Here is a 26,041-nt window from a genome sequence, read left to right on the forward strand (position 1 = left end):
CCCTTTTCAGGCTGCGTATGTGGACCGAAATCTGGCTCGACACACATGTTATGCTTCAGGTGCACCTGAGCTGACGCTTCTGATCCCGTGCCGAACACTTGTGCTGCGAGACGCAAATCGTTGCTTCCGACCTGTCCTCTGATACACCCGCCGCGAGTCATTCGTTTCCGTTCCTCCACGCTCTGGCGTTTGGATCCCCGCCGTTATTCAAGTCTCAGAAACCTCAGGGCCATGCGTTGAAAAAGGGCACTCCTTGAACCTCAGCCGGCTTCGCGCAACAAAGTCGTGATAAGGGCATGCTCGCTTCGACTATCGCATGGTCAATGGCTTCGACCGCTCACACAGTCGCCTACCGGCCAGCACAACCTCCGCCGGCACCGACGTCGCACACGCCTGCTCCACACCGTCGATCAGGTTCGACCTCGTCCGCACGGTCGAAACCCGGCGCACACCCGCTGGACGCTGAGAATGGCGTTGCCTCTACGCCGCTGCAAGGACAGCAGCAGTCACCCGAGCGGGATGGCTCGCCGGCGGGCAGCATCAAGCAGAAGCCTCTACCTCAGCCAAGACTCTACGCCCCGCCGCTACGGTCTCAGTACCCTCTCGAGAACTCGGAGAACCATGTTGAGTACATATTGGTAGCAAGTTTTGATATCGACCGCGGCTCCGTTATGGAACATCAGTATCCGGGACCCATCTCTGGCGACGAGCACATGTTGGCAGAGCTGATGTTGCCGGATCAGACACACATGCGCAGCCAGGATTGGACCATTTTCTTCCTGCACAAGGACACAAGCGCAGAGGATGAGGCGAGAGAAAAGAGGAAGGCGAGAAGAAGGCGGAGGCGACGGAGGAGAGAGGCAGCTGAGAGAGGTTTGGATGTCAGCCAGTTGCCTCAGAGTGATGGAAGCGATCTCGACGATATTGAGGATGAGCTAAACAACGATGATCTTGAAAGCACGGATGATGAAGAGATCGATGATGGACCACCGTTGATATACGTCCTGAATTTGGTGAACACCAAGCAGGATGCCACAGCGAAGAGAGGTGCTGTTGTCAAGGCAATGGCTATCTGTACACGCCATTCTTTCTTGCATATCTACAAGGTACATTACACTCTTTGCGGTCTCGTACTATCATTATTAACGGATCATAGCCTCTACTGTTGCTGGCGCTCGAGGAATACTTCCGAAATCCGGTCTTAGACACTCTTGCCTCGCTCTACAATGCCGTTAACTCCATGGATCTATCCCTCATGCCTCGCCTTACTCCCTTAGAGCGAAATCTCTTGCAGGCTTCAGACGCAAAGGACATGTTTGCGGAGAAATTCACGCTCATGATCCAGCAACGGCAGGCTGAGGATGCTCAGCGACTGTCAAGCTCGTCAAAGGATTCAGCGACTTCGTTGCCTCGATATCAACTACCTCGAGACACGCACGAATTTGAGTCAAGGGTGTTCTACAACAATATCCCTGTGCCTATCAAGGTCCCTGTTGCCATCACGCCAGAGACTGTGGGCGACTTCAGCTTGATCAAACTGATTACTACTTTCTCGGAGCCTCACAGATCAAATCCGCAGCCGTTTCCACTGCATTCGCATCTCACAACCTCTGGACCATATACCCATCCCATTATAGTCCTAATAAACGCTCTTCTGACACAGAAACGAGTCATTTTCTTAGGACATAATCAGCCCTCCGGCTCTGTCGCGGAGGCTGTGTTAGCGGCGTGTTCGTTGGCATCCGGCGGCATATTGAAAGGTTTTACCAGACATGCATTCCCCTACACTGATCTGACCAAGATCGACGACTTGTTGAAAGTTCCCGGATTCATCGCTGGCGTCACGAATCCAGCCTTCGGACTAAGGACGGAATGGTGGGACCTCCTGTGCGACTTACCTACTGGGCGCATGAAGATCAGCCCGAAGATCGAGCCTCCGCCTCTAACAGAAGGTACAATATTCTTCCAGCAAGGCGGTCATGGAAACACCGCTCTTGCGAACGGCAAGGGTACGTCAAATCTGACTCTTACCAATGGTCTCTCATCGGGAAGCAAAGATACAGGCGATGATCCAACCGGAGATAAAGAATTCATGGAAGGCATCATGCAATCTGTCGCCAACAGACACGGTGAAGCCGTCGTGCGCTCCAAATTCCGCAACTGGGTCCATCGATTCACGCTCCTCGCCGCAACATTCGAGGAGATCGTGTATGGTGCATCTGCGTTGCATATTGGCGCAAGCGAAACAGACGCCGATGCTTACGGTTATGGCGTCCAAGGCCATGGTCTGGTCTGGTCTGATGATGGATCTCGCATGCGCGAAATCAACGCGCAGGTAGGTCGTATCGAAGGCTGGCGGCAGTCTCGAAGTTATTTCTCTCTAATTCGCGACCTGGCTCGACAGTGGGAGCGGGGAGATGGTGTCCGCGGCATCGATCTCGAGTACCAGCTTGAGAGGCTCCGGGTTCAGAAACCTGGTAATGAGGCCGCAGGCGACATCTTCAAAGCCATCTCCCGCGCCGTCGAGCGTGTCGGCCTCGACCCCGAGGATCCTGACCCGGCCACCCCAGGCGCATATCCAGATAGCATCTCGCAAGCACCCACGCCGGCCGCGCACATGAAAAAAATGATGAAGATCGAGAAGGCGCGCTACGACATCATCTTGCAGCTACTCTCGAGTCTACCAGAGAGCGGTGGTGGTCTCTTCTACCTCAGTCTGGGGCTGTTTCACAAGGATGCGACGGTGAGACAAGCAACAGTTGTGCTGCTGGAGAGAATCATGGTCCATGACGCTGGCCGTCATTATTGGGCCAGTTTGGGCAGATTCGCCAAGCTTGCATTCTTTCGGGTGAAGAGGGAGGCGGAGATGGGTGTTGAACAACCGGGAATTCAATAAACGCTTCTTGCGTTCTTTACTTCGCTTGGCAAGGCTAACTTTTCGGACGTAATATTGTTGCACATAGATGACGTGATTTTTGTCTCACTAATGCCGGAATGAAAGCGACTTCATTTTTCTGACTCAACAACCGAGCATTCTCACGTATTCTTGGGCTATGACTCTTGGTTTTGTCGCCGTTAGCTGTCTATGCTGCCAAATCTTGTAGTGAAAGCACGCTCTTCATGACTCTGAGCAGTTTGCCAGAGCAATCATCTATCATGGTAATCGACCTCCACGCGACAAACCTGTCTGGTCGCACGAGAACGCATCCATCTTCTTCAACCTCCCTGCGCTTGGCCCAGTCCGAGTACACGTCCTCATAGTCTTGTTTCCAGCCGAGCGAATAGGCTTTGATCTCCACGCCAAGCGCTTCGCTCACCTGCTTTGCAGCCTCAGTCCAATTAGTTCTGCCGCTTGGTCCAGTTATCAGCGTGAACCTGCCGTGTCCAGCAAGGTCGATCGTTGACAGCGGTGTGCCGGGAGCTCGCGTGTTGATCCAGGCATGCGGCAGGCGAGATCCCGGGTATGTCGTGATGACATGTCTCAACACCTTCTCCTTCTCATCTTTCTGGTTCGGCAGAGGCACCGGGCCGGTCTCGTCAGCGAGATAGACCGCGCTTGACGCGTAGCGTTGGTTCATCTCTATTCCAAGGCCGTGAAATTCGGTTGCGGTATTGGCGATGCCCTTCTGGAAGGCCTCCCTTCTCGCTCGCCCCTTGGGCCCGGGATCGTCGAACTCGGCAACTATCTCTTTGCGAACTTCTACGTCCGGTTCGTTCATCCCTATGGCTTCTTGCCATGGCAAGTGGTCGCGGAGGCCCTGATTGGCCCGTGTAATTACGCTTTCTCCCACAGGCTGGCGCTCTGGGCTGTATGTATTTAAAAGGCAATTGCCTGCCTTTCCTTTCTCGACATAGGCTATTTTCCAAGCTAGATTGAAGGCATCTTGAATGCATGTGTTTGAGCCGAGACCGTTAAAAGGTGGGTGACGGTGCACTGCATCTCCCAAGCAATGAATGTTGCCATCGGAATAATACTTAGCCACAATCTCGTTGATAGTCCACTTGCTCACGTTGAGGATCTCGACATCAAGTGAATCATCCCCAACCCACGCTTTGATTCTTTCCAAGTACTCTTCTTTCCGCTCCTCCCAGTTCGCCACAGAAGGATCGACTCCTGGGACAGGGAGAACAATGAACATCCATTCATACCACGGCTTAACCATGCGAAGGATGCACATGGACGCCCACTCCGGATGTTCTTTCGTGGGGTCGAAGATCCAATGCAAATTTCCTGTTCGTGTCTTCATGAGGTGCGTCATGTTCACTCTGGCAAGGATGTTCAGCGCAACGCCCTGGCCTGGCTTCCTAATGAGAGGGATTTGGAGCTGTCGAACGATTTGACTTCTAGCACCATCACAAGCAAAGAGATATTTGGATTCAATCTTGTACGTCAGGCCGAGCACTTCATCCCTGACGTCGCTCACGACGATATGGGGGGACGGCCGGGTGAATTTCACAAACGTTGTGTTAAATCTCACCGTCCATCCCGTGTGGATAGCCCTTCGAGTAAGAATGGGTTCTAACAATGTCTGAGGCAAATCGACGTGGCTACAAGGACTCGCTGCTTCATAGTCCCCATGCCTGTTTGGATCATTTCCCCAGGAATGTATTCGAGCATATTCTTCTCCAGTCATGGTCTTGCACCATCGTGTATGGGTCATGTTGTCTCCTCCGCTGGCAGCCTTCATGCACTCGTCATCAAGGCCTATGTCTCGCAAACATTCCAAGGCGGCCATATTGGTAATATGTGCTCGTGGAGTATCTGCCGTCCCTGGTGCTGATGCGATCATTATTCCGGTCAATCCATGTGAAGATAGAAAGCAAGCTAGTGAAGCGCCAGCTGGCCCAGCACCTACAACTAGGAAATTGGTTTTCACAATGGGTTCTGGCATATTCGTGTCACCCATCTCGTTTGGGAATGAGTATGTGACGAACGTGTGAAAATCTATAAACCCACTAGTCGCTTGCGATCACATTAAAGGCGATCAGCAGCTAAGCAAAAGGAGCGAAAGTTAATAGGATGGCCGTGGGGGCAGTTATTGTGATCATTAATTGATCCATTCTGATATCCACACTAAATAATCGCTGCACTCTGCGCTACCAGCATGGTTCCGCCTAGGGATCGTCATCAAACGAGAAAGATGCGGGGTCGCGGAAGGTAGGTATGGGATCATAAATGGCTCAAGGAAGTAAAGAAATCGGATGTCTCGAACAGGCGTGCATGCCGTTCCCTAAGATTTTAATATTCTTTTAAGCCCCGAAATCAGAAAGACTAAATTCGTTGGATTTAGACCGATATGACTGAGCGGTTCACACCTGTATCATGTGACTTTTACCTCTAACGAAGAGTACAATTGCGATTGCGAACAATATGGAATCTGTTTTCATTAAATTGAAGATCAAATTTCGGTTGCACACATTCTCATAGCAATGTTGTTCGATTCGAGCCTACGACAGCCTCGAATAGGCCGGCTTCCGCCCTATCGGGCAGCTATTCTAAGTTTTGCTTTCACTCATTCCTAGCGAACACCAGTGTCGCTATCCGCTTGCAACGGTCTCGCCAGCTAGGAAGATGGCTTTTCTGGAAACTTCGTCCGTGTAGTTTTTAGGGTCTTCAAACACTTCCTTTGAACCAGGATCGGTCAAGGCTGCCTGCAGACTCTCGGCGGAATCGAAAGTTATTACGCAGGCAATTTGGTAGGGGGCATCAGCACCATCTGGCCCCGGCCCATTCTTGACAACCCTCCAATCCTTCATGCCCTTTGGGCCCCATACCTTAGCTACAAGGGGAATGTGCTTATTCAGATAACTGGTACTTCATGTTAGCGACCCATCTAATCACACCGACCGTGACAAGTGTTGCTCGGTCACATTCTCGACACATTGACCAATGCAACCTCGTCTGTGAATACATTGGATTAAAACATACTAGTCCAAGTCAAACTTGCCTGGTGGGTATAATACGGTGACGGTTACGGTCATGCTGATCGTGGTCTTGGGCTGCACTGATCGGAAGACAGATGTGGAGAAATATGTTCACTAAAAGCTTCAAACTTGCTTCAAAAAATTTCTCAATGTCTGCTTTTTATACTGCAATGGATGGGGTACGATAGACAGAGATGTACCATCCACACTTTCTGGGTAACCCCTCAAGTCCTTTCAGCCGATTGCCGAGCGCCCCCAACCCTCGTCAGCGCGAACGTCAAAGGCCAAGCCATGGTGCGCTATTGCGCGATCCGATCCCATGAGAATATAGTTATGGCGTCGTGATCCTCGACTCGACTTTTTGTTGTGATCTATGCTTTCATAATAATATGTTATACAAAGACCAAGTCTTCAACCAGCGGTGCAAATGCAAATCCATTTCGCCGACGAATGTGTAGCCTTGTCGAATCTCCCGCATCATGTCGGATGAGCAGAGGCCTACCTCGCTCGCGGAGCCGCAACCAACATCTTAAAACCGTTCTTCAAACTCTGCATGTCCGGATATGAATTCTTTTTCATCTCGAATCCTCCGGGAATAACCTTCACTGGCCACGTGATCACATCAACGTTCGGTGCAGGCTTAAAGCACAGATTGAAGTAGCCAGGATACTCGCGGTTGATGCAGAAAGCATACATGCTTCGCCTCGGGTTGGCCTCAACGTAGGCTTCGAGCCATTGTTCTGTTGTATCCTTCGTCAGCGTTCACTTGTCCTTGGAGAACCATTCAAGGACTTACCAGTCTCCTTCTTACTTCCGTTCTGGAAGCGATCATCGTTGGTCATCTCGTCGACCTTCTTCGCCATAGATTTGATATGGAGCTGAATTAATTCATCCAGATCGCTGTATTTATACTTTCCACCAATGACGAGCGTTTTCCCAAGCGCAAACTCGTTTTCTTTGTCGAGCTCAACGACATCAATGTGTTGGTATACATTGTCTGAGACCTTCCACGTTACGGCCAGATGATCAAGACCTTTGGATGAGGGTCGAATGACGCAATCGCCGCGACCTTGAGAGCCAAGGTATTCCTGTGCCTGAGCAGCATTGAATTGCTTGAAAAGTGGATGCTTAATTACTCGCTGAGCACGCCCTGATTTGGCCTCGCGTTCCTTTTCCATAGCCTTCTTGTCATTGGCTTCTTCTTCCTCATCCCATTCTCCAGGCGTGACCGTGTGACGCTTTTTGAACGGTTTGCGAAGCAGATCCCCGCGCAAGCTCAATTGGCATGTGAGGGCACGCTTGTTAAGATATTGCACGATAGCTTGCACGACTTGATTAGGGTGATAGACCTGTCTAGGGTCTGCGCCATTGGGATATATGTTGCCAACACCCTCAGGATAATGCTCGGCGCCGATACCTCCCTCAAGACCATTGTCAAGCTTGCACTCGATATGGTCCTGGAAGATGCGGCGAATAGTAACAGGCACAATCATGCCTTCAACAAGTGAATCTTCAGTTTCGCCAGTAAGCATGGCGAAGACGTCTTCACTTGACATTGGAGCCAAGCTATGTCGTAGCTCTTCGAAGGGTGAAATCAATTCAGCGCGGATGGTCTCAAGTGTGGCTCGCTTTCGCTGATTGAACTTCTGCTCCAGCTGTTCGGCGTATTCTTCAAGTACGAGGTCATTGACCTTGTCCTGCGCGTCCTCCTTGACGAGTTTACGAACCACAGCACTTGGTCCTCCCTCATCAACCTCAGCCTTCACGTCTTCTTCGTCAAGCTCAAGAGCATCGGCAGCCATCTTGCGGGCAATGTCGTAATCTTCAGGATGGACGCGAGTGTGATCCAAATAGTCGGCATTTTGTTCGCTCTCGTCGGCGTCGATATTGAAGAAGCTGGCGCAATTCTGCCATACCACAGGCCCACATGCGGGGTATATCGTTTCATCACCAAGCAACTCTGCTCGGCTGTTAATCACTCCTTGCTGTGAAGCATTAGCATTGTAAAGTCCCAACAGACAAAATAATCACTAACATTTTTCTGGATGGTCCTTAGAAGTTGGTCCGTCTTCCGAGGACCAAGACCACAGACATAAGGCAGCAGGTTCGCCAGGTAGGGGTTGGCGTAGGCTTCCTCCAGATCAACGCCAACAAGATTAACCATGTCTACCATTGCAGTTTCAAGATACTTGTTCAGCTTTTCGGGAGGTAAGAGATCTTGATTGGGATCAAACATGATCGAGGCGATGTTCTTGCCTAAAGCCGCATATTCCAACATCGGATCTTGGACGTACCGGGCGAGACCAACGCAATAGCGGGCGAGGGGAGGCAGAGCCGGGTTTTCGGCAATAGCACGTTCGCTCGTGTGATACAGTCGCGCACATTCGTCGTTAACAATTATGACCTCAAGTTTTCGGTCGTCCGGGTTGTCTACATCGTCAGCTTCGCTGATCTCGAGATTATTTCGCTCCACAATCTCTTGTAGGTCCTTGTAAAGCTTGCGTGTCTCAGGCGAGAAGCCCGATACACCAATCACGTCGGGCTTCTTCTGTAAGACCAAATCAACAAAAGCTTTGACGTCCTTGCCGTCCGGAAGATATTTCTCTTTGTGGCCCGGTCTGAGATCGACAAATTTGCCATGGTCTGTTACACGACCATCTTCGTCGAGATAAACCCAGCATATTGCGTCACGGTTGATGTTGCCCTTTCCGTTCGATAGCGCCAGCACACGGGGCTTGTCACCGGGTGCAAGACCAACAACCTTGAAGGGCGCCTGATCCAACTTCTCGAGATACTTCGCTCGGATTTGTTTTCCAAGACGAGACTCACATTCGGTCCTCAGAGCCTCTTTGACGCCTTTCGCAATGATCTTCTCAAGTCTGTCAAGCGAAGTATCGAGGACTTCACGGCGCAACTTATTCCACGCTTCGGCAACCGCGCTGTAATTGTCAGATTCGATTAGAGAGTAGAGCTTGTTTCGAAAGTTCTTCGAGTTGATCAGAGTGACTCGAACCTCGACTAAGCCTTCGGATTCGGCCTGTAGCATTCGAAGGTACAGTTCGGGCTTCGTCATCAAAGTTGAAAGATCCTGGTTACGCAAATACTTAAATTCATAGTATCTGTGATCCTCCGTGATGGTACGGGCACCCTTCTCGGTTCGGTGGCAGTGGAATTGACCTGCAGTGTAGAAGGCCTCACGCATGTAGCGCTTGAGACGGGGATTCATGACGAGTTCTTCTGAGTACATCGCCTTTGCTGCACGAAGAACCTGAGCACCTGTTTGGTATTCTGGCGGATCTACTAATGAATCTGCCATGTCTTCTGGTAGCTCGCTAGGATCTTCGGTATAAGTACGAGCGCCGCTAGCCGTCACGTTCAGGGCAAAGGCTTCGGCAGTTATGCCAAATGCTTGAACCAGTTGGTACACTCTGCTCGATCGCAATTTCTCCCATACGTTTCTGGTTCCTCGTGCCCGCTTTTGGGTACCATTGGTTTCGCTGTCCGCTAGCATGATATCCTTGAGCTCAGCCGAGTATTTGAAGTGAAAATAATCTTGTATGTCCTGAATCTCTTCATTCGTGGCGGCCTTGGGTCGTAGCTCCTCAATAGTATCGTCTCGAATATTGTGAAGCTGTCCAAGTTGCCGGTATAGGTTGTCCAAGGTGTCTCGCTTCTCGATTAACGCTTTCCACCTCAAGTCCAGATCAAGAATTTCCCAAAGATCGTCCTGGTTAAGCATCTTCTCTGCTTTTGTTTCAGGCCTGCCGTCAATAGAATCGTCGGTAGATATCTTGTACTCGTGAATAAGGTAGTCCTTCCGGTGCTGGAAGATGAAGGGCACCTCAAAATTGTCGATATTGATGTATTCCAACACTTTCTTGATCGAGGCCTGCAACGGTTCTCTGAATCTCGAATCGAACGATTTTTTGGGCCACATGAGCGAGAACACCCATCGAGCCTCCTCTTGCAAAAGCTCGGCTGCCTCTTCCTCACTTCGCTCGCTCAGCTTGAATGGCTGGCGGAGGAGCTGGTAGCGTTCCGGTATGTCCTTGTTCTTGATCTCTATATCTGCATCCGTCAAGTACTTCTCTGCGAGCTGTGAATCTTCGAATACGTCTTTGAGCGCAATGGGCTGGTCAGGGTCCACGAGATTGTCCGCTTCATCTTGTTCTAAGTCAAGCACCCAATCATACGTATAGTCGCCGTAGAAGGCCTGCTTGAAATCCTCGATCGTTGCTGGGTCCATACCAGAAGTGTCCAGGGCGCCTGTGGCATCGAAAAACTTGCGACCAGGGCGCGCAACCTCCTCTTCGTCACGACGCCTGTCGACACCGCCCTCTTCCTCATCTTCTACGATAAAATCGTCGAACTCTTCCTGAGGTTCGCGGAAGTCCAAGCGATCTTCTAGCTCTTCATCCTCCTCGTCAGCAAAGATGTCACCGATACCACCCCTTTCCTGGCGCGAGCGGTCTTCTCGATGGCCCTGCTTCAGCCGCTTGAACTTAGACTTGGTTGCCTCTGGACGAGCAATGCGTTCACCGATCAGCTCAAGATCTTCCTCGTCAAGCACATCGTCCTCCTCGCGTTCCCGCTTTCGCCTCTTGCGCTCTCGGCGCCTGGCCACCTTCGCATCCTCATCTTCATCCTCGTCATCATCAGCAATGAAACCTTCGCCGGCCTGATAAACACTTAGCGCCCTTAACAAGTCCGCTTCGACGTTACGCCTTACCTTGCGCAAAGCCTCCTCATCATCGTCCTCGTCTTCCTCCTCACTCGAATCATCGAGTACGCCATTTGTGCCGTTTTTTACAGCTCGCGGTATGACCTCGCCGGTCTCCTCGTCGATCTCTTCATCTTCCTCCTCGCTCCCGACATCAGCGACACGATCAAAGAAACGATCTGCCATGGGGAAGGCTGCTGTGATAGGAGATGAGGGGAGATTTATGAAGCCGTTGAGTGGAAAGACAATATAAGACTAATCCAACTGCGTCGCCTCCGTAGACCGCTCGAAATGACCAGCAAACTCCACAGCGACGAACGCGTTGTCAGATAGACGAGGGCTTGTTGAAGCTGTGAAGTTTCCGTAAAAGGGTTGGTCGAACCAGACGCGGATGTGTGGCGCATGTCGCATTCAAGCCACAAGCAGAACGAGTGATCCGAAACGCTCTGCACGGCCGCTTTTCTCGCTCTTGACAACTTATTGTTTCCTTGGTCACCCAGTGAGAATTAAAGGATTTAAGAGCCAGGCGTTGATTAATCACATTAGCAACATATTTGACGGTTCAGAATCTCTTTTTACGCCCAATCTAGCCAATGAATCTAGAAGATTGTCATCCTGTAAGGCTTTCGCGCTGAAAATGTCGCCTCCTGCGCCTTCACTCTCTATTCGGTCCTATTTCAATCTATGCGGCTTCATGCAATGTCCACGTCCGTACGTGTTGTTTCGTTATTACTCCACCACTGTCTCTTCCCTTTGTCAAAAATTGAACCGCCCGTCCAAACGAAAACAGGAACGACGGTAAGGCCACTTAGCAAACCAATCGACCATGTCATCGTCCCCCATCCAGCATGTTCACGCACCAGACCCGCCCATATCGGTCCAACAAGACAACCACAAGCCCCTGACTCTGATGTTAGCTATCTCTCCTTTTTTTTTAAAAAAAAAAAAATTCAATATGACCATCTATGAGAGTTTCACCTCGTTCTCGGAAACGTAAATTATCCTCATCGCTCAGGAGAATCAAGCTGGAGGCAATTGTGTGGGTGTTCTTTTTGGTCTTGACATTGTTTGAGCTCTGCAGCTTATGGCATCACTTACAAGCAAAGTTGAAAAGACCGTAAGCCTGAGCATATGCTCCACCTTTTCCGAAAAGGCCAGGGTTGTCCTTCTCCTTTTGCATCACGACAAAAGTTATCTCCACCAGCAACGGCGTTGTTGAAAAATCCAGGCTCAGACCGAGCAACGCCAGCAGCACGCACAAGACTGCTTTCTGTCCCAAAGTGTCGTGCGTCACGAAACGCAGCAGCACCTCGATTGGCGCGAAAAGGAGGAAGCCTGTCGTCGTGATCCAACGGGGGCCGAACTTGTCGACCGCCCAGCCGATTATTGGCGACGCGAACGAAGGCAGCAGGAGCGGAATAAAGATCAGACCTGCTGCAGTCGGGTCCCAGCCGAATGTCTCGTGGACGAACAGTGGGAGAACGGAGTCGAAGTGCGAGAACAGGGTGGCGACGACAAGACAGGCCCAAAGGGCGCAAAGCAGCCGTCGGGACTTCAGCAAAGTGACCAGCGCCGGGACACGTCTCTTAATGCGACTTCCTGTTACCAGTATTTCAGGCTCGAAATTTTCCACGCGATGTCTTCCACCAGTCGAGGCCATCTCTCCGTCTTCGACTATGTCCAGCGTATTGTTTGAGATGCTCTGTGGAGGCTCTAGGCCCTCTGAGTCGTTAGGCTCGCCCTTCTCAACAGAAGCTTGTGATTTTCCTCTGTCCTCAACCTCCTTCCACTTCTTCGCGTCTTTGGTTTCGATCATGAAGAATCGCATGGCAATGTCGACACCGATCAATGCGTAGATCATGCCAAAGACCGCATTATAACCCCCTTTGTCGAAGACCACGCCGCCCAGCAAGGGACCTGCAATCATACCTACAGACATGGCAAAGAACACGTAGCCCATCGACTTGCCTACTTCGTCTGTTGGCACAGTGTCAGCTACCAGGGCAAGCCCAACGCACCAAACGACAGCGGCGGAGACCCCTTGCAAGATTCTACCAAGGACGAGCACAACAATACTGCGACCAAGATTCAGCATGATTGTTGAGGCACCAAGGGCGACAAGGCCGGCCACCAGCGGAAGGCGCCGATTGTTTGTTGCATCAGCTATCCATCCACAAATGGGAGAAGCCAGGGCCAGAGCACCTCCATAAACGGCTATCAGTATAGAAACCCATGACTGCACTTGACTCCCGGCAATCCCAGCTCGGCTTTTAAGTGCGAATGGTATCACAGGCACGATGACGGCGTAGAGGAAGATGTCCTGAAGGAAGAGTCAACGCCTTGTGCTAAGAGCAAGCGTGTGTGATGAACATACGGTGAACACAGCAAAAGTGACAGTCAGAAGAATGAACCACTTTGAACTTCTGTAATGCAGTAACCACGGGCGTTTGCGGTCCTTTTCAAGCGAGTGACATGGTCGGACGAGCCTGGACAGGCGATCAAGATAGTGCAAACTCATACAGCCGTGTCAAGATTGGGGAAAGTAGGACATTCCAGAGCTAAAGGCTCCTAAGCAGGAAGTGGGTTTTTTTTTGTTCTTGGTGTTATCGCCTTCTTAGCTGACCCATCTGCGTTTATATAAGAAAACGGATGCGGGGATCGAGATAGAAGTATCAGGATCCAGCTCTTACAGTTTTTTTCCCCTCCAGGACAGAGAATTGATCGAATCACAGAAGTGTTCCCGAAGGCCGCCGCAATTGATTTATTGGCCCGCTCGCCGCAATGAGGTTCGACCATGCGGTGCCCGCGCGATCCAAAGCTTCTTTCAGACTAGTCTGCAACTTGAAGTGCTGGGGTAAAGATTACAGATTGACGATGTGCGAATGCTCTTCGGTACCCGCGGCTTGCGATCGCACGGTGACGGTCACGAACAAGCACGGACCTGGGGAAACCGAGCCGAGGCCAGTTTCGAAAGGTGCTTCACGTTCGCTTGCGTTGAACAAACGACGAAAAGCACCCTTTCCCACCGCTCCAATCCCATCCATAACGATCTTAGATCGACACATCTTAGATCTGGTTCTTCCGCGAACTAACCATCTCTCGCGGAGAATTTGTCACGCGAGTCTACGCGGCGAGGCGAGGGATCGCTGGGACTATCTCACAAGCGCCTTGTTAGAGATGGAGCAGACGGTGGCAAAGCGCAAGGCGCCAAGCCTGCTCGAGAGGGCAGTGTGGAAAATGCTTCTCAAAAGCTTCAAGGTTCTGATGGGTTTGTTTGTGTATTACAACACCAAGGTCAAGAAGCGAGGCTTGTATGAGCGACCAACGTACGTCAAGAGATACGCAGTCCGTCCGCAGCTGGAAAACCACGTCTGGATACCGAATTCATACAGACCTGGAAGCTCGACACGCCTGCCTTTGCTCATCGACATTCACGGGGGAGGGTTTTGCATCGGACATCCATTCGTGGACGACAGGGACAACGCTATCTACAGCCACAAGCACGGCATATGTGTTGTCAGCATCAATTACCGCAAAGCGCCGGAGTATGGATTCCCACAGCCCGTCGAAGATGTGGCCGCGCTCATACAGGCGGTGCTGGACGATCCCGAGCTTCCCGTCGACAAAGATCGCGTGGCCGTGCTTGGATATTCCGCCGGCGGCAACCTGTGCCTTACAGGCCCGCAGCTGAACAACTTGCACACCAAGATCAAAGCCTCCGTCGCCTTTTACCCGGTCACGGACTTCAAGCGCACGCTGGCGATGAGGGTGGCGGCATCCACGCCACCGCCGAACGGGACAGACATGCTGGTCCGAAGCTCCCGCGCGTTCAACTGGTTCTATCTTCGCGGCAAGCAAGACTACGAGAACCCGCTGCTGTCGCCGCTGTACGCGGATCGAAGCAGGTTGCCGCCGAAGCTGTTCCTGATGGGATGCGAATACGACATCCTGTGCGCGGAGGCGAGAGACGCGGCAGCGAAGTACGCCGAGCAGGAAGAGGCTGGTGGGGCAAAGAAGATGCCCCTGGGCGAAGGAAGAGTGGGGTGGACGTGTGGAAATGTAGTGTGGGAGGAGCTTAAGGGCTTGGAGCACGGCTACAACCAGAGATGGCCCACGCAGCGAGGCCCGCTGCGAGAGGTGTGGAAGCAGAGAACCGAAGAGATTCACGACAACGTTGCGAAATGGTTGTTCAAGGAAGTGTATACGTCAGACTAAGTCGGTCACTTCACTTGGGGTCCCATTCTACGTCGACGTCTTTCGCGACTAGGCCCCCCGTCTCCTTGAGCTCCTTTCCTGCCCATCTGGCGCACTTCTTGACCGTGTCCAGCAGGACGTCCGCGTCCTGCTCGGACGCGCCAAGCCGTCGAAACCCTCTGGTGTGCCAGACGGTCGGGGCCAGTATGTCCTGAGCCATGATTTCGGGCAGGACGACCATTTCGGACTCGAGGGGATCCAGGACCGTAAAGTCGGACAGGAACAGGCCGTAGACGACCCGCATTTCCAACCACTCGAAGTCGGCCTGGTGCCGGCCCCAGGTCGCCATGATGGCCGGCAGATTGTGCCTGTACACGCGCAGCATGTAGTCGAAGCCTTTCTGGTCGACGGCGGGGCCCGTGTCCTGACAGACGTACCACGAATCGGACAGCTGGGCGTCACGCGACAGGAAGGCGTTGAGCCTGGCTCTCGTGGCGTCATCGCCCTCGTCAGGCCGCAGCGAAGCGACGGCGGCGAGTTCGGCCTTGGCCAAGTGCGGCAGCGCCATGACGGGAAGCGGAATGCCGACGATGTTGAACGACTTCACCAGCACGTCCTTGAAGCGGTCGCCGAGTTTTTTGATCGCGGCCTCGGTCGCGCCATCGCTCGTCAGGACGTGCTTGAAGATCGGTACGATGGTCGCTGGCTTCCCACACGTTAAGAGCGTCGCGTACTAGCGCGTTTGTCAAATTGCCGTCAAACCAGGCGCGCGGTAGACTAACGAGGGCAATGTACCAAGACTTGGATGGCAGACTCTCCGGCCAAGTGGCCTCGACTTCTCTCACGAGTTCGAGAAGGTCGCTGTTTTCGTGCTCCTGAACCGCCCACCAGGCCCGCAGGGCGCCCACGTCGATTTTGCCGGCTGGGTCTGGGTCACGTGGAATTTCAGAAATTGGGTACTGCACGTTTGGGTGCATGGCGACGAGCGTTTCAGAATTCTATGAGAGACGAAAGTGAAGGGCGGACGCTGCCAGCTTTTTGGTTCATTAGGAATTTCTTCTCAATTCCCTTTTAATGGTACGCGCGAGTCGTTTACCGACTCCCGCTTGCTTACACGCCTTTTTGTTTTTTGCTGGGTTTTTTTATCCCTTCCCTGTTCGGCGCGAGAGTGGAGTTTGAAAAGCACACGTAAGCAATGCAAAACCATGCCACGAAATCTTGGGCATCGTACCTCGTAGTGACGGGCGATAAGCTTGAGGACGAACAAGTTCTCCTCGACTGCCCTGAGAACCGAGCAAGGCGATCAGACGGTGAGGTCGGGCCCGTGGGCCGACGTCAGATCCGCTCGACTGGGCGGAGAGTGGACGGCCCTGTACCAAAGGTTCTAGATGGACCCCGATTCGCACGTGCTCCCACCTGCCAACCCCTACGTTGACGGGCAATTCGGCTGTTGCACAACGCTGACGTCGTTTGGGCGCCGGACGGGCTGATTGACTGAATGCAAGCTTTTCGGTTGTTTGGAGAGCACGAGCGCGTGCACCAGCACCAGCACCAGCACGACGCCAGAACCGGCGGTAGGAAACCCTTGGGGCGAAGAAGAAAAGGTACGGGATCCTAGCCCGCTTGGCGTTTACCAGTACCAGACGAAAGGGCAGGAAACGGCTTGTCGATAACGCGGATCTCTGCACGACTAAGCATTCTTCTGGTCATCTCGTCCGCTGGACGGCGGTTCGTGGGAGCGTGCTGTTATGTCTGCACTTGGCAGCAATACAACAACGAGAGGATGGCTGGTCAATGGGCGCAGTTGTGGGCGGGCTTGCGGCGCAGAGGACTAAGGCAGATTGCCCGCGGACCGATTGCTACCATCGCTGTCGTCGGGGGTTTGGTAACTTGCTGCTGTTCGCCCTCACGATGCTGGCGAGCATAGTCCACTTCATGCAGAGGGCAAACCATTGGATCAGATGTCACGAAGTGAAGTCGGAATTCTGCTCGTGCGGGCGCACCAAACACGCACACACACGCACACACGCATACACACACACACACACACACGAACCAACCCCGGCCGCAGCTGGATGGATGGCGGGCGTGGCTCGTTTCTGCGTCAAGTAGCAGTAGTGTTAGTGTCGCTGGCCTGCGGAGCCCTTTGCGGTGAAACAGGACATCACTGTGCATATCATTTGATCAGCGTCGGCCGCTGCCCCAAAAAGTTTTTTTTTTCCCCTCTCTCTACCGTTTGAGCGGGTGGGCTACATGTTACCAGCCCAAAGGCTTTCCCATCGCTCACCGACAGGCGGTGGCACCGGTTTTGTGACCAATCCAGCGGGCCAGAGTATTATGCCTGCGTGGCTCACGCCTGCGCACTTCCTCTGACGCCTGGCATCCACTCATCGTCGTCGTGCCCTCTTTTTGCTGGCCTTTTCGTTGGTAAAAGTCGGGTAGGCTACACACCCAAACGGCGCCGCTACCAAGCCTGTCGATCCGTCCTGGCGGGCTTTTTTTTCCCCATCCTTCACCAGCCGTTTTCCACCCGCGCCGCGCCTGAATCAAGTGTATTTTTTCTTTAATTTGTTGGTTGCTCTACGCATGCGGCCAGGTTCGACGATGCGTGTGCTGCACGGCGGAACTGGTTTTGGCGGTAGCGGCGGTCATAATAGGAGTTGTGGTAGCAGCAGCAGCAGCAGTAGTAGTAGTAGCAGTACGGCAGCAGCAGTGGTGGTAGTGGTAAATGATAGCGGTAGTGGCAGCGGCAGGGCCGTGTTAGTGGTAGCAACAGCACAGCAGTAGTGTCGTAAAGACGGTCGTAGTGATATTAGTCGTTACAACGACAGCAAATCGTGACCATAAATGATAATAATAACAATAATGCTAATACCGGCGGTGGTTGCCATAAAGGACGGGACCAGCGCGCCCCTTTTTTTCCTGATCATGTCCGCCGGATCGAAGCCCTTCTCATCTCCTCGCTGTCGCTTCCTTGCAAGTCGTCCGTCTCTTTTTATACATTTATTCGCCCACACCCCTCCCTCCGGCCTCTCCCTGCATCAGAGGGCTGCCTCCACTACGACGAGACGTGCGCTGCTCGCTTGCGGTTTCGCTCTGGCCCCGTCCTCTGTTCCTCTGGTGCTGGCGGCTGACGGCGGTCTACTGCTTCTTCTCCTGCGCCAGCCGGCACTTGGGATTCGCGCTGCATCCCCAGTCCCAAGCATTAAACCAGGCCCGTTCTACGAATCTGGCCTGAATTTTTTCTTCCCCTTCCTTTCCTCTTGCAGCCAATCCCCCTGACGACATTCCTGCACCAGTCTGTTTCTTAATCCCGTCTGCACTTTGCTCTTGCGACTACTCCTGTCGTTTTCCCTCGCAGAAAACGGCCTTGCCTCGCTCTCAAACACGCCTGAGCACCGCTCGCCTCCCGCTCAATCTCCCGCGTGTTTGACGTCCCGGTAGCTCGCATATTGCCGCACATCCTCCGTCTCACCGCGCACCTGATTACTCCCACCCAGCCCGGCCCAGAAACACCTGTCTCGCCTGCGCCCACGAACTGACTTGTCACAACACCACCGGCACACAAAAAGAGCGTGGACTGGTCTTGACCCAGCAGGTCTCACATCCCTCCAAATTAATCACGAGGCCTCCCAATCTCCTGCTAGCACAAACGGCTGCACGCCTCTTTTTCGACAAAAAAGTCCTCCAGAGTTCCTCGTCCGTTCCCCTTGCAGTCCGCAAGCGACGGCGTACTATAATCCCGGAGCCCAGCCTCGCTCAGAACTGGTCGTGCTCATCCACTGCACCACACCGAAGGCTTCTGCCTTCTCACCTTTGTTCAGGATGCGTCGCGAACAGAGCATTGCCACCATCGTCTATAACCACCTATTCCCGTCTCCCACGCCCAGCGATCCTCCCGACTTTGCGAGCCACCTGGCCAAAAACCTGGTGGCCGAGGTGCGCATCGAGACCCAACGATTCTATGGCGGGCTAGAAACGGTGGAAGCACGATATCCTGGCCTCAACTACTCGCACCCGCCTCACAGAAAGCGACTCGGCCGGTTCCCGCACCACGCACGACTGTTCAAGGCGTTTGACGAGCTGGGTCTGACGGAGCACGAGATCAGCATGCTGTGCAGGTGGGAAGGCACGCTGTGGGCGAGGCAGCGGTACGAAAGAGACGAAGGCATCAAGGTTGTCGACACGACTGGCATGGAGATCGGCCCCTACGTCGACCGAAGAAGGGTCCAGAAGCGGAGCAGGAGAAGCAGCCCGCGCGGCATCAAGGTCAAGACCCACATCGAAGTCGAGATCGAAGACGCCGCCGGCTCGGGCGAGGCGCGGTCCCAGACCTCGACTCCAAACCCGCCGTCCCAGGCTCGCCCGACGACGCACTACGCGCCCGCGCTCTCTCGCAACGTGGACATGCCGGACGCCGTGTCCTCGAGGCAGGCGACGCCGAGCGCGTCGGAGAACGAAGCTCCGGCCACGGCGCGGCTTCTGATGCTCAGGATTCCGGCCGGGACGCCGCTGCCTGAAATCGCAAGGGACCCTGCCATGGAACAGTACCTGGAGCAGTACCTCAAAGAGCAGGCGGAGCGAGGCGGCACACACCTCTCGCCGGAGGACTTGCGCGCCCACATTCGAGCCATGGTGCTGAACGCGGCCATGCAGAACGGCGGCCCAACCGCCTCGGCGTCCTCGGTCGTACCAGCGATGCCAGACAGCATGCAGCAAACACACCCCCAGTCTAGCACTTGTTGAAATCGCGCAACGAGACGAACGGAAGATGGAGAAACTTACTCTCTTCTCCCTCCCTCTTCCCCTCCCCCCCTTTTTTGTACATTTTCGTTTGGTCGTTAAATTTCTTTTTTTTTCCCTCCTCTTTCAACAACATGGCTAGAGAAGAATTCGGGGATACATGACTTGATGGCGTTTAATCAGGAACGATACCAGGCGAATACTGCATGGAGTTTTTGCGTTTTTTTCATCTTCCCTTTTTTTTTCCCCTTCTTCCCCCATTTCGCATCGACGTCCACGGGGGTATGGGTTAATGTCTAGGTTTCATTTGGGGTCATTGGTGAGCGTTTTTTCAGATCACATCTTCTGCCAGTGTAAAGGGCGTCTCGCGGTTGGGGTTGCGTCCGCAGAAGCACATCGATCCTGCATAATGGTGTATTTCTTTTTGTCTATCCTCGTTGAAGAGATGCTCAGCCTGGGATGTGCTGTTGATGTACATAATGCATTTGCGACAGCATCAAACGGTCAGCGCTATAATAGCAGAGAAAACGAGAGAGAGTGAGGGAGGGAGAGAAGGAGGGAGAGAAAACGAAGGGATAGGTATCAAATCGGATCAGAGAATAGTTAAACAATGGTCATTTTCAAGAGAGGGAAGGGTGACTTTTTTTTTATTCTTTTTCCTCTCTCATCCAGACCCTCCCTTTTCATGTTCCTGATTGAGCGTCGAGGTCGTTGCACATCACTATACTGATACATTGTGTCTGATATCATAACCGCGCGCGCGGGCTCACTGTTCGAGCCTCGTCACGACGATCCAAAGCATCTGCCTGGCTTGTGTCTCCACGTCCTCATCCAAGGTCTCCGCGCTGCCACCAAAGCCCCGCGATCCGCCTCGAAGGCCGCTGTCCCCCCCACGTCGACCACCTCGACGACGGCCTCCCGCACGTCTCTCCTCCCACTCTCTTCTCCGCTCGTCCCACCCGGCCCGCTTGTTCTCCCAGTCCTTCTTCTTGCCCTCCCGCTTGGCGGCCCTCGCGAGCTCCTTGATCTCTCTCTTCTTAGCCCTGCGCTCCTCCTTCATCGCCCTGTGCTGCTCCTTCAGCTGCGCCTTGAACGCCTTCCACTCGCCCTTCCTGGTCCGCTTCCACTCCTTGCGCTGGGCCTTGTCCATACTCTTGCTGGCCTTGAATTCCTTCTTGAGGCTCTTCTTCCACGCGTGGATGTCCTTCTTTAGCTCGCGCTTCTGCGCCCGGTGGTTCGCGCGCATCTCGCGCCTCGAGTACTCGTGCTCCAGCTCCATCATCGCCCTCGACCGCTCCAGCTCGATCTCGGACGCGGACTTTTGGTTCTTCGCCCGCGCCTCGGCCGCCATCTTCTCGATCGCTTCGGCCTTCTGCGCGAATATGGCCTCGTGCTCGCTGTGCACACCGTCGTCGTGCACAAAGGTTTTCTCGGAGTCTGAGCTCGAGGACGACGAAAACGAGGACAGCGAGAGTGTGTCTGCAACGTCGGCAAAATCGTCGTCGTCGTCATCGTCGTCATGCTCGTCCGCGTCCTTCGTCCGTCCTGATCCATCTTCACGTCGTGTGGGTTGGTTGGCGTTGTTCTCCTTGGATTGCGCATTTGGATGTGTGAACGGTGCGAGAGGGGTTGGAAATGCGCCTGGCATCGGCGGCACCGGCGGATGGGGTGGCATATGGGGCACGCTGCCAGGCACCATCGGAGGTTGAGGCGGAAATGGGGTTATTGGAGGACCTCCAGGACTTGGCGGCGGAGGCATATGATGCGGGCCATGGTGAGACGGCATTTGGAACGGTAACGACACACCTGGAGGCGTCCATGGGAATGATCGTGTTCTTGCTCCCCATCCACCTCGGTGGCCTCCATGGCCGGGCCAGTGGCCCGCTCGCATGTCGAAGGGAGACATGGACGCTCCACGACCCCACGGAGCCCCGTTGCACGCTCCAGCATGCGATAGACAGGCCCTGCTTGTCGAGCCAGCTAACCACGCTGGCGGACCGGAGGCCATCTGCTCGACTCTGCGGCCAAACTCCTCACCCCATCTGCCCCATTTCCTACCTTTCTCTTCGCCCCACTGGGTCCAGAACTGGCTTTGCTTCTCCGACATGTCTTCCCAGAACTTTCCAATGTCGCTGCCCCACTCTCCCCACGACTTCGTCCGAGGGGGAACGGTGCCGGAAGAACTGCTTGCCGATGTGTTTTCGCGGGCCAGCTCAGGCGCTGACATGTCTCGGGCTGCAATGTCTAGCGCAGCGAATCGTGACGCTACGGCTAGTAAAGCCTCCTGATTCTTCTTAGGCTCCGGAACTGCCGTGATCAAGGGCTCGATGTACGGCACAAGAGCTCCTGCCGCTTCGTGTGCCGCGCCGTTTGCCGCAGCGGGCACCTCGATGCTTGCCTTGGACATGCGCAAGACCTCTGTAATAACGGCCTTCCGTATCGCAGCATTGCTGATGTTGAGGATGTCAGCCAGCTCAGAGAGGTCGGCAAGCTGCACTTGTAAACCTCGCGGGTTGAAGAAGTGAGAGTTGCTCAGCGCAATGTACGCGGACACGAGATCATCGCCTTGAAGGGCTTCCTCGTCCCTGGGGACCTCGGATGCTGTCAAAGAACTTCGTGAATGATATGTTGATGCTGAAAAGCCTGAAGCTATCGATAAACTGTTCAGTCCGTCGATAAATTCGATGAACTCCCCGTCCGTGATGGACTGAGGGTACAGCGCTGGAGAGTAGAACCTGGCGAATTTCGCAGGTGGTGAATTTCCAGCGAACGAAGGTACAGCCACTGGCGACCGTAGACCCGGTCGTTCCGCCGTTGGGGGAGGGTTTTCTGTAAATCTAAGAGCTGCATTGAGCAAGGCTGAGGCACTTGGTCCAGGAGAATGCGGCGAGGACGATTGTTTCTCTTCCGAAGATGGTCGTACCACCTGAATAGGCGGATCCGGGGGAATCTCCGTCCTGTACACGGTTATGTCGCTGTGGTTCTCAATGCCACGGGCAGTCTGCTGTTCCGTCCGACTTCGAGCCAGCGCTTCGGACTCTTCGTACGTAGGAGGAAGATCAGAGGTGACCGTGCCATTGATGGACGTCCGTGGAGTGAATATCTCTTCGCGCTCCTCGAAATCCGAGTCCGAATCAGAGTCGGCATGAGGATCGAGGTTGATCTGCCTCGCGAGTTCCGCTTTCTCGTTCATGTTCTTTGTTCCCCTCCTTGACAAAGACCCAGCCAAAATTGGTAGATAGACGTCCGAGCAGGAGATGATGCGACGGGATTCGAGCAGCAGATGGCGCACGACTCAGATGTGTAAATACCAGCTTTCAGGCACCCAACTCGAGCTGCCCGTCGTAATCCCCGCAAATTTGTCCATTGATGTCCTCTGAAAAGTGTCTGCCTGGAGTCACGTACGTATCGATCGGGTCCGAATCGGCGTGTCCGGGAGAACATTAGAGTCCGCCATCGTTGCCACGTCCAGAAGCCCCCTCTAAGGAACAATCACTTCTTACTCACCCAGGGTAGTTAAGAAACGAAATCTTGTAACGCTCGGATTCATGAACCAAATGCAATAGTTTCGATTCTGTAATTCATTGGTCGTGACTAGTGACTATTGCATTTCCTTTCCGCTCGTCTCGATCCCGCTCGAGTACCGCCAACCCTGGCAACCAACCATGAATCTTTATTATTACCGACTTGGGTATCATCATACGTTAAAACAACCAACGCCAGACGCCATGCAAAAGTCACTTCAATTTCATCATGATTCGCGCCCACCACCGGTTTAGCGAATGGTCCGCGCCGTTATCTTGCCTTCGCTCTTGCTCACGCCTGCACCAAGAGGTCCAATACCAGCCCCTGCCTTCTTTTCAAACACCTTCCAGAACTTCAGACTCTCGTCTGCCGCCGCTGTAGCGAGAGTTTGGCCATCCGGACTCAGGCAAGAGTGGAGAACCCTGCTTTCGTGTGCTGGGATCTCGACATTCTTCACCAGCGTTGGATAGGACCAGATGGAGATGCTGTTGTCTGGAAAGCCAGACGTGCTTGCAATTTCCTTGTAATGAGTGCTCCATCGCAGACTGGTGACTTGGCTGCCAGTGTCGATGGAGTTCACGCGAGCACCGGTGGTGGTATTCCAGAAGTGGATGTGACGATCGTGGCTACCACCACCCGTGGCGAGAAGATTGTGCTGCCAGGGACACCACGAGAGCGCCTTGACCGCAGCATTGTGATTTGTCTTCTGGAACTTGGGTGCGCTAAGGCTGCGTGCATCCCATATCGAAACCAAGTTGTCATTGCCTCCAGAAGCGAGTTGGGTGCCATCTGACCGCCATTCAAGTCCGCAAACCTCCCCTGTATGGGACTCAAGATCAGCAATCTTGTGTTGGGCGATGCGGACGTCATGGTTGAACAGCCAGCCATTTCGAGCACCAGTTGTCAAAATGTGCTTATTCCATGCTTTTATCTGTTAGCACAGTCGAGGCGATAGAAATGAATTTCCGAAAGACTTACCCATTGAACTAACACGAGTCTCGTGTCCGAACATGCTTCGAAGCTTTGTGCTTTCCTCAACATCCCAGATCTGGACCTCGCCAGTGTCGAGGCCGACGCTGACGTAGGCGCCGTCACCACTCCACTTAAGTGACGAGACATATGTATCTGGGGATGTTTCAAGAAGCAGCGACACCGAACCAGAGTCTGCCGACCATACGTAAACCGACTGAGCAAGACCAATGGCGACCTGATTGTTGCAGGACCAGTCGAGCAAGTTAAGGTAATAATCGTCAACAATGTTGGGAGCATCCAGGACACGATCTGGAGCAGTGAGGATGCGGCGGCGCTGTTGTGACGAGACTGCGGCTGGCTTCAGTGGTCGGTTGTACTGCGATCGCAGGTCAATTGGCTTTGATGACTCTGGCGGTGCAGGCTTGAAAGCCAGGATGCGAGTGTTCAGAGACACGCCACAAGCCTTTGCAAGTGACTCCTCATAAGCAACTGCGTCCGGTGCAGGCTTCGTGTATGAACTCTTTTCTTCGTCGTCGAGGTCGAGGCCGTCGAGAGAACGGGTAACGTCGTCTTCGGAAGCGCGTCCGCCGATTTCGAAGGCACCTGCCGTTGAGGCAGCACCATTTGCAAGGATCGAAGAGCCATCTTGGCTCTTTGCCGAGCTCGATTTCGGTCGTCGGTCGAGGTCGAGTTTACCTGTTCCTATATTGCAAATGCCTTCGCTTGCATTGCGGTTAGGGATGAAGCGGTCAGCAGCATTGTAAGCGATTCGCACGGTCGACTTCTGAGGTCGAGGCCGGCTTGCGCGAGCTTTTGATGGGGTGGCTCCTGTGCCGGTCAAATTCCAATCTGACAAACCTAGTTCAAGACGCTTTGGAGACGTTGCCGTCGCGATATTCGACTTGGCTGACTTTCGAGCGGTTGACTTGGGTACTGCAGTGGCGAACAGCGGAGGAGTACAGATCGATGGCGAGTCATCGGTCATCATCTTTGGCGAGTTTCGAGGCGAAGGTGTGAGTGGCATTCGACCGCCAGCGGTCTTGGTCGAGAAGACACGGCCCTTTGTGGGCGTACACACTGCAATCGAAGCCATTGAAGTTGTGAAATGCGAAAAGCAAGTTATTTTTTTGTGTTTTTCTAAAGTATGCAAACTGAAAGCATGCAACTGTTGAGAAAATGTATGAGGTGGAGGATGGAGGGAGTGGTTCGAAGGAAAAGGATGATTTTGTTGACTCTGCACGTGACCTGGTTGTGAAGGGCAACCACTCAAGAAGTGGGAACTGTGTGGTCAGGCCTCGACTGGGCCACCTGAAACGCGGCGGTGAAGAGAAACTATTAGGTCATTCGAACTGTGAAGGCATAAAGATGGGGACGTGAAAATTTGTTTGCAGAACTGCGAGATTTCTCTGTTCGGGTTCAAGCATGATTTGACGGCTGAGCCTCGATGCTAGGAGGAGATGCCAATGCCAGCGGCCACACGGTATGATACCAGCAGGTTTTATCCGTCTTCGGCTGAGGAAAGAACATCAGCCATTTCTATGGCGGAATAGAGACAATACGTTGCCTGCAAATGACTCCATGAGCCCCTTGCCATCTCAGGAACTGTGCCGTCTGATTTTGACGACGACGGCTCAGCCTTGCTCGACCAGCATTCTTGGCCTGAAGAGTCTGAGCCGTATCAATCTGGTTATTTATCCACCAAACGGAACATCAAGAGGAAGTCACATCTTCTGAATCCCTACCAGGCCCTCTTCAAATTCACCATGCAAGACAGACATTGGTCGCTCTCGGAACTTCGTGCAAGCTATCAACCGAGACATGCGCCGATATCGCTTCCTTGCCCAGCTTGGGGGCGACCCCAATCTGCTCATCCAGAACTCATTAAGCTGGCCTGTTCGTCCGCCTTCGTCGGGTCCAGTGAAGCATCGCATCAGTCGATGGCCGGTTTCCGAAGCGCCTGAC

General features: G+C 53.5%; 10 protein-coding genes across 10 annotated transcripts; 3 read left to right on the forward strand and 7 right to left on the reverse strand.

The window, feature by feature from the left end:
• The first annotated feature begins 18 nt into the window (after positions 1-18).
• Positions 19-3,113, forward strand: PV09_00725 (uncharacterized protein). Its single transcript, XM_016353507.1, has 2 exons — positions 19-1,106; positions 1,157-3,113. Exons 1-2 carry the CDS (start codon positions 297-299, stop codon positions 2,894-2,896), a joined length of 2,550 nt encoding a protein of 849 aa, XP_016218660.1. The 5' UTR covers positions 19-296; the 3' UTR covers positions 2,897-3,113.
• Positions 3,084-4,736, reverse strand: PV09_00726 (uncharacterized protein; the record flags this gene model as incomplete). The annotated part of the gene is made up of 1 exon (XM_016353508.1): positions 3,084-4,736. The coding sequence occupies one exon, from the start codon at positions 4,734-4,736 to the stop codon at positions 3,084-3,086; it is 1,653 nt and encodes a 550-aa protein (XP_016218661.1).
• Positions 4,737-5,538: 802 nt separating this feature from the next.
• PV09_00727 (uncharacterized protein) lies at positions 5,539-5,982 on the reverse strand (the record flags this gene model as incomplete). The annotated part of the gene is made up of 2 exons (XM_016353509.1): positions 5,539-5,809; positions 5,930-5,982. 2 exons carry the CDS (start codon positions 5,980-5,982, stop codon positions 5,539-5,541), a joined length of 324 nt encoding a protein of 107 aa, XP_016218662.1.
• Positions 5,983-6,031: 49 nt separating this feature from the next.
• On the reverse strand, positions 6,032-10,988 carry PV09_00728 (uncharacterized protein). Its single transcript, XM_016353510.1, has 4 exons — positions 10,655-10,988; positions 7,961-10,603; positions 6,722-7,910; positions 6,032-6,665 (listed from the first exon to the last, which is right to left on the reverse strand). Exons 1-4 carry the CDS (start codon positions 10,829-10,831, stop codon positions 6,424-6,426), a joined length of 4,251 nt encoding a protein of 1,416 aa, XP_016218663.1. The 5' UTR covers positions 10,832-10,988; the 3' UTR covers positions 6,032-6,423.
• Positions 10,989-11,159: 171 nt separating this feature from the next.
• PV09_00729 (uncharacterized protein) lies at positions 11,160-13,368 on the reverse strand. The gene is made up of 3 exons (XM_016353511.1): positions 13,020-13,368; positions 11,744-12,965; positions 11,160-11,546 (listed from the first exon to the last, which is right to left on the reverse strand). Exons 1-3 carry the CDS (start codon positions 13,161-13,163, stop codon positions 11,338-11,340), a joined length of 1,575 nt encoding a protein of 524 aa, XP_016218664.1. The 5' UTR covers positions 13,164-13,368; the 3' UTR covers positions 11,160-11,337.
• A 243-nt stretch (positions 13,369-13,611) lies between these two features.
• PV09_00730 (uncharacterized protein) lies at positions 13,612-17,090 on the forward strand. The gene has a single exon (XM_016353512.1). The coding sequence runs from the start codon at positions 13,823-13,825 to the stop codon at positions 14,858-14,860; it is 1,038 nt and encodes a 345-aa protein (XP_016218665.1). The 5' UTR covers positions 13,612-13,822; the 3' UTR covers positions 14,861-17,090.
• PV09_00731 (uncharacterized protein) lies at positions 14,869-15,816 on the reverse strand (the record flags this gene model as incomplete). The annotated part of the gene is made up of 2 exons (XM_016353513.1): positions 14,869-15,572; positions 15,622-15,816. The coding sequence occupies 2 exons, from the start codon at positions 15,814-15,816 to the stop codon at positions 14,871-14,873; spliced, it is 897 nt and encodes a 298-aa protein (XP_016218666.1). The 3' UTR covers positions 14,869-14,870.
• A 694-nt stretch (positions 17,091-17,784) lies between the features above and the next one.
• PV09_00732 (uncharacterized protein) lies at positions 17,785-20,219 on the forward strand. The gene has a single exon (XM_016353514.1). The coding sequence runs from the start codon at positions 18,665-18,667 to the stop codon at positions 19,583-19,585; it is 921 nt and encodes a 306-aa protein (XP_016218667.1). The 5' UTR covers positions 17,785-18,664; the 3' UTR covers positions 19,586-20,219.
• PV09_00733 (uncharacterized protein) lies at positions 20,183-23,048 on the reverse strand. The gene has a single exon (XM_016353515.1). It carries the CDS (start codon positions 22,773-22,775, stop codon positions 20,349-20,351), a length of 2,427 nt encoding a protein of 808 aa, XP_016218668.1. The 5' UTR covers positions 22,776-23,048; the 3' UTR covers positions 20,183-20,348.
• A 60-nt stretch (positions 23,049-23,108) lies between these two features.
• Positions 23,109-25,262, reverse strand: PV09_00734 (uncharacterized protein). The gene is made up of 2 exons (XM_016353516.1): positions 24,086-25,262; positions 23,109-24,031 (listed from the first exon to the last, which is right to left on the reverse strand). Exons 1-2 carry the CDS (start codon positions 25,170-25,172, stop codon positions 23,358-23,360), a joined length of 1,761 nt encoding a protein of 586 aa, XP_016218669.1. The 5' UTR covers positions 25,173-25,262; the 3' UTR covers positions 23,109-23,357.
• Positions 25,263-26,041: the final 779 nt, after the last annotated feature.

The sequence above is a fragment of the Verruconis gallopava genome, assembly GCF_000836295.1.
Source record: "Verruconis gallopava strain CBS 43764 unplaced genomic scaffold supercont1.2, whole genome shotgun sequence".
Lineage (NCBI taxonomy): Eukaryota > Fungi > Ascomycota > Dothideomycetes > Venturiales > Sympoventuriaceae > Verruconis > Verruconis gallopava.

Bases quoted from the DNA above. Each gene is read 5' to 3' on its own strand.
- PV09_00725 (XM_016353507.1), top strand. From the start codon at position 297: ATGCTCGCTTCGACTATCGCATGGTCAATGGCTTCGACCGCTCACACA. The intron at 1,107-1,156 runs GTACATTACACT...AACGGATCATAG, and splicing joins CTTTCTTGCATATCTACAAG to CCTCTACTGTTGCTGGCGCT.
- PV09_00728 (XM_016353510.1), bottom strand. From the start codon at position 10,831: ATGGCAGATCGTTTCTTTGATCGTGTCGCTGATGTCGGGAGCGAGGAG. The intron at 10,604-10,654 runs GTAAGGCGTAAC...AGTGTTTATCAG, and splicing joins ATGAGGAGGCTTTGCGCAAG to GCCGGCGAAGGTTTCATTGC. The intron at 6,666-6,721 runs GTAAGTCCTTGA...AGGATACAACAG, and splicing joins CGGAAGTAAGAAGGAGACTG to AACAATGGCTCGAAGCCTAC.
- PV09_00729 (XM_016353511.1), bottom strand. From the start codon at position 13,163: ATGAGTTTGCACTATCTTGATCGCCTGTCCAGGCTCGTCCGACCATGT. The intron at 12,966-13,019 runs GTATGTTCATCA...CTCTTCCTTCAG, and splicing joins TCACTTTTGCTGTGTTCACC to GACATCTTCCTCTACGCCGT. The intron at 11,547-11,743 runs GTAAGTGATGCC...CATCAGAGTCAG, and splicing joins CGGTCTTTTCAACTTTGCTT to GGGCTTGTGGTTGTCTTGTT.
- PV09_00730 (XM_016353512.1), top strand. From the start codon at position 13,823: ATGGAGCAGACGGTGGCAAAGCGCAAGGCGCCAAGCCTGCTCGAGAGG.
- PV09_00732 (XM_016353514.1), top strand. From the start codon at position 18,665: ATGCGTCGCGAACAGAGCATTGCCACCATCGTCTATAACCACCTATTC.
- PV09_00733 (XM_016353515.1), bottom strand. From the start codon at position 22,775: ATGAACGAGAAAGCGGAACTCGCGAGGCAGATCAACCTCGATCCTCAT.
- PV09_00734 (XM_016353516.1), bottom strand. From the start codon at position 25,172: ATGGCTTCGATTGCAGTGTGTACGCCCACAAAGGGCCGTGTCTTCTCG. The intron at 24,032-24,085 runs GTAAGTCTTTCG...AACAGATAAAAG, and splicing joins GACTCGTGTTAGTTCAATGG to CATGGAATAAGCACATTTTG.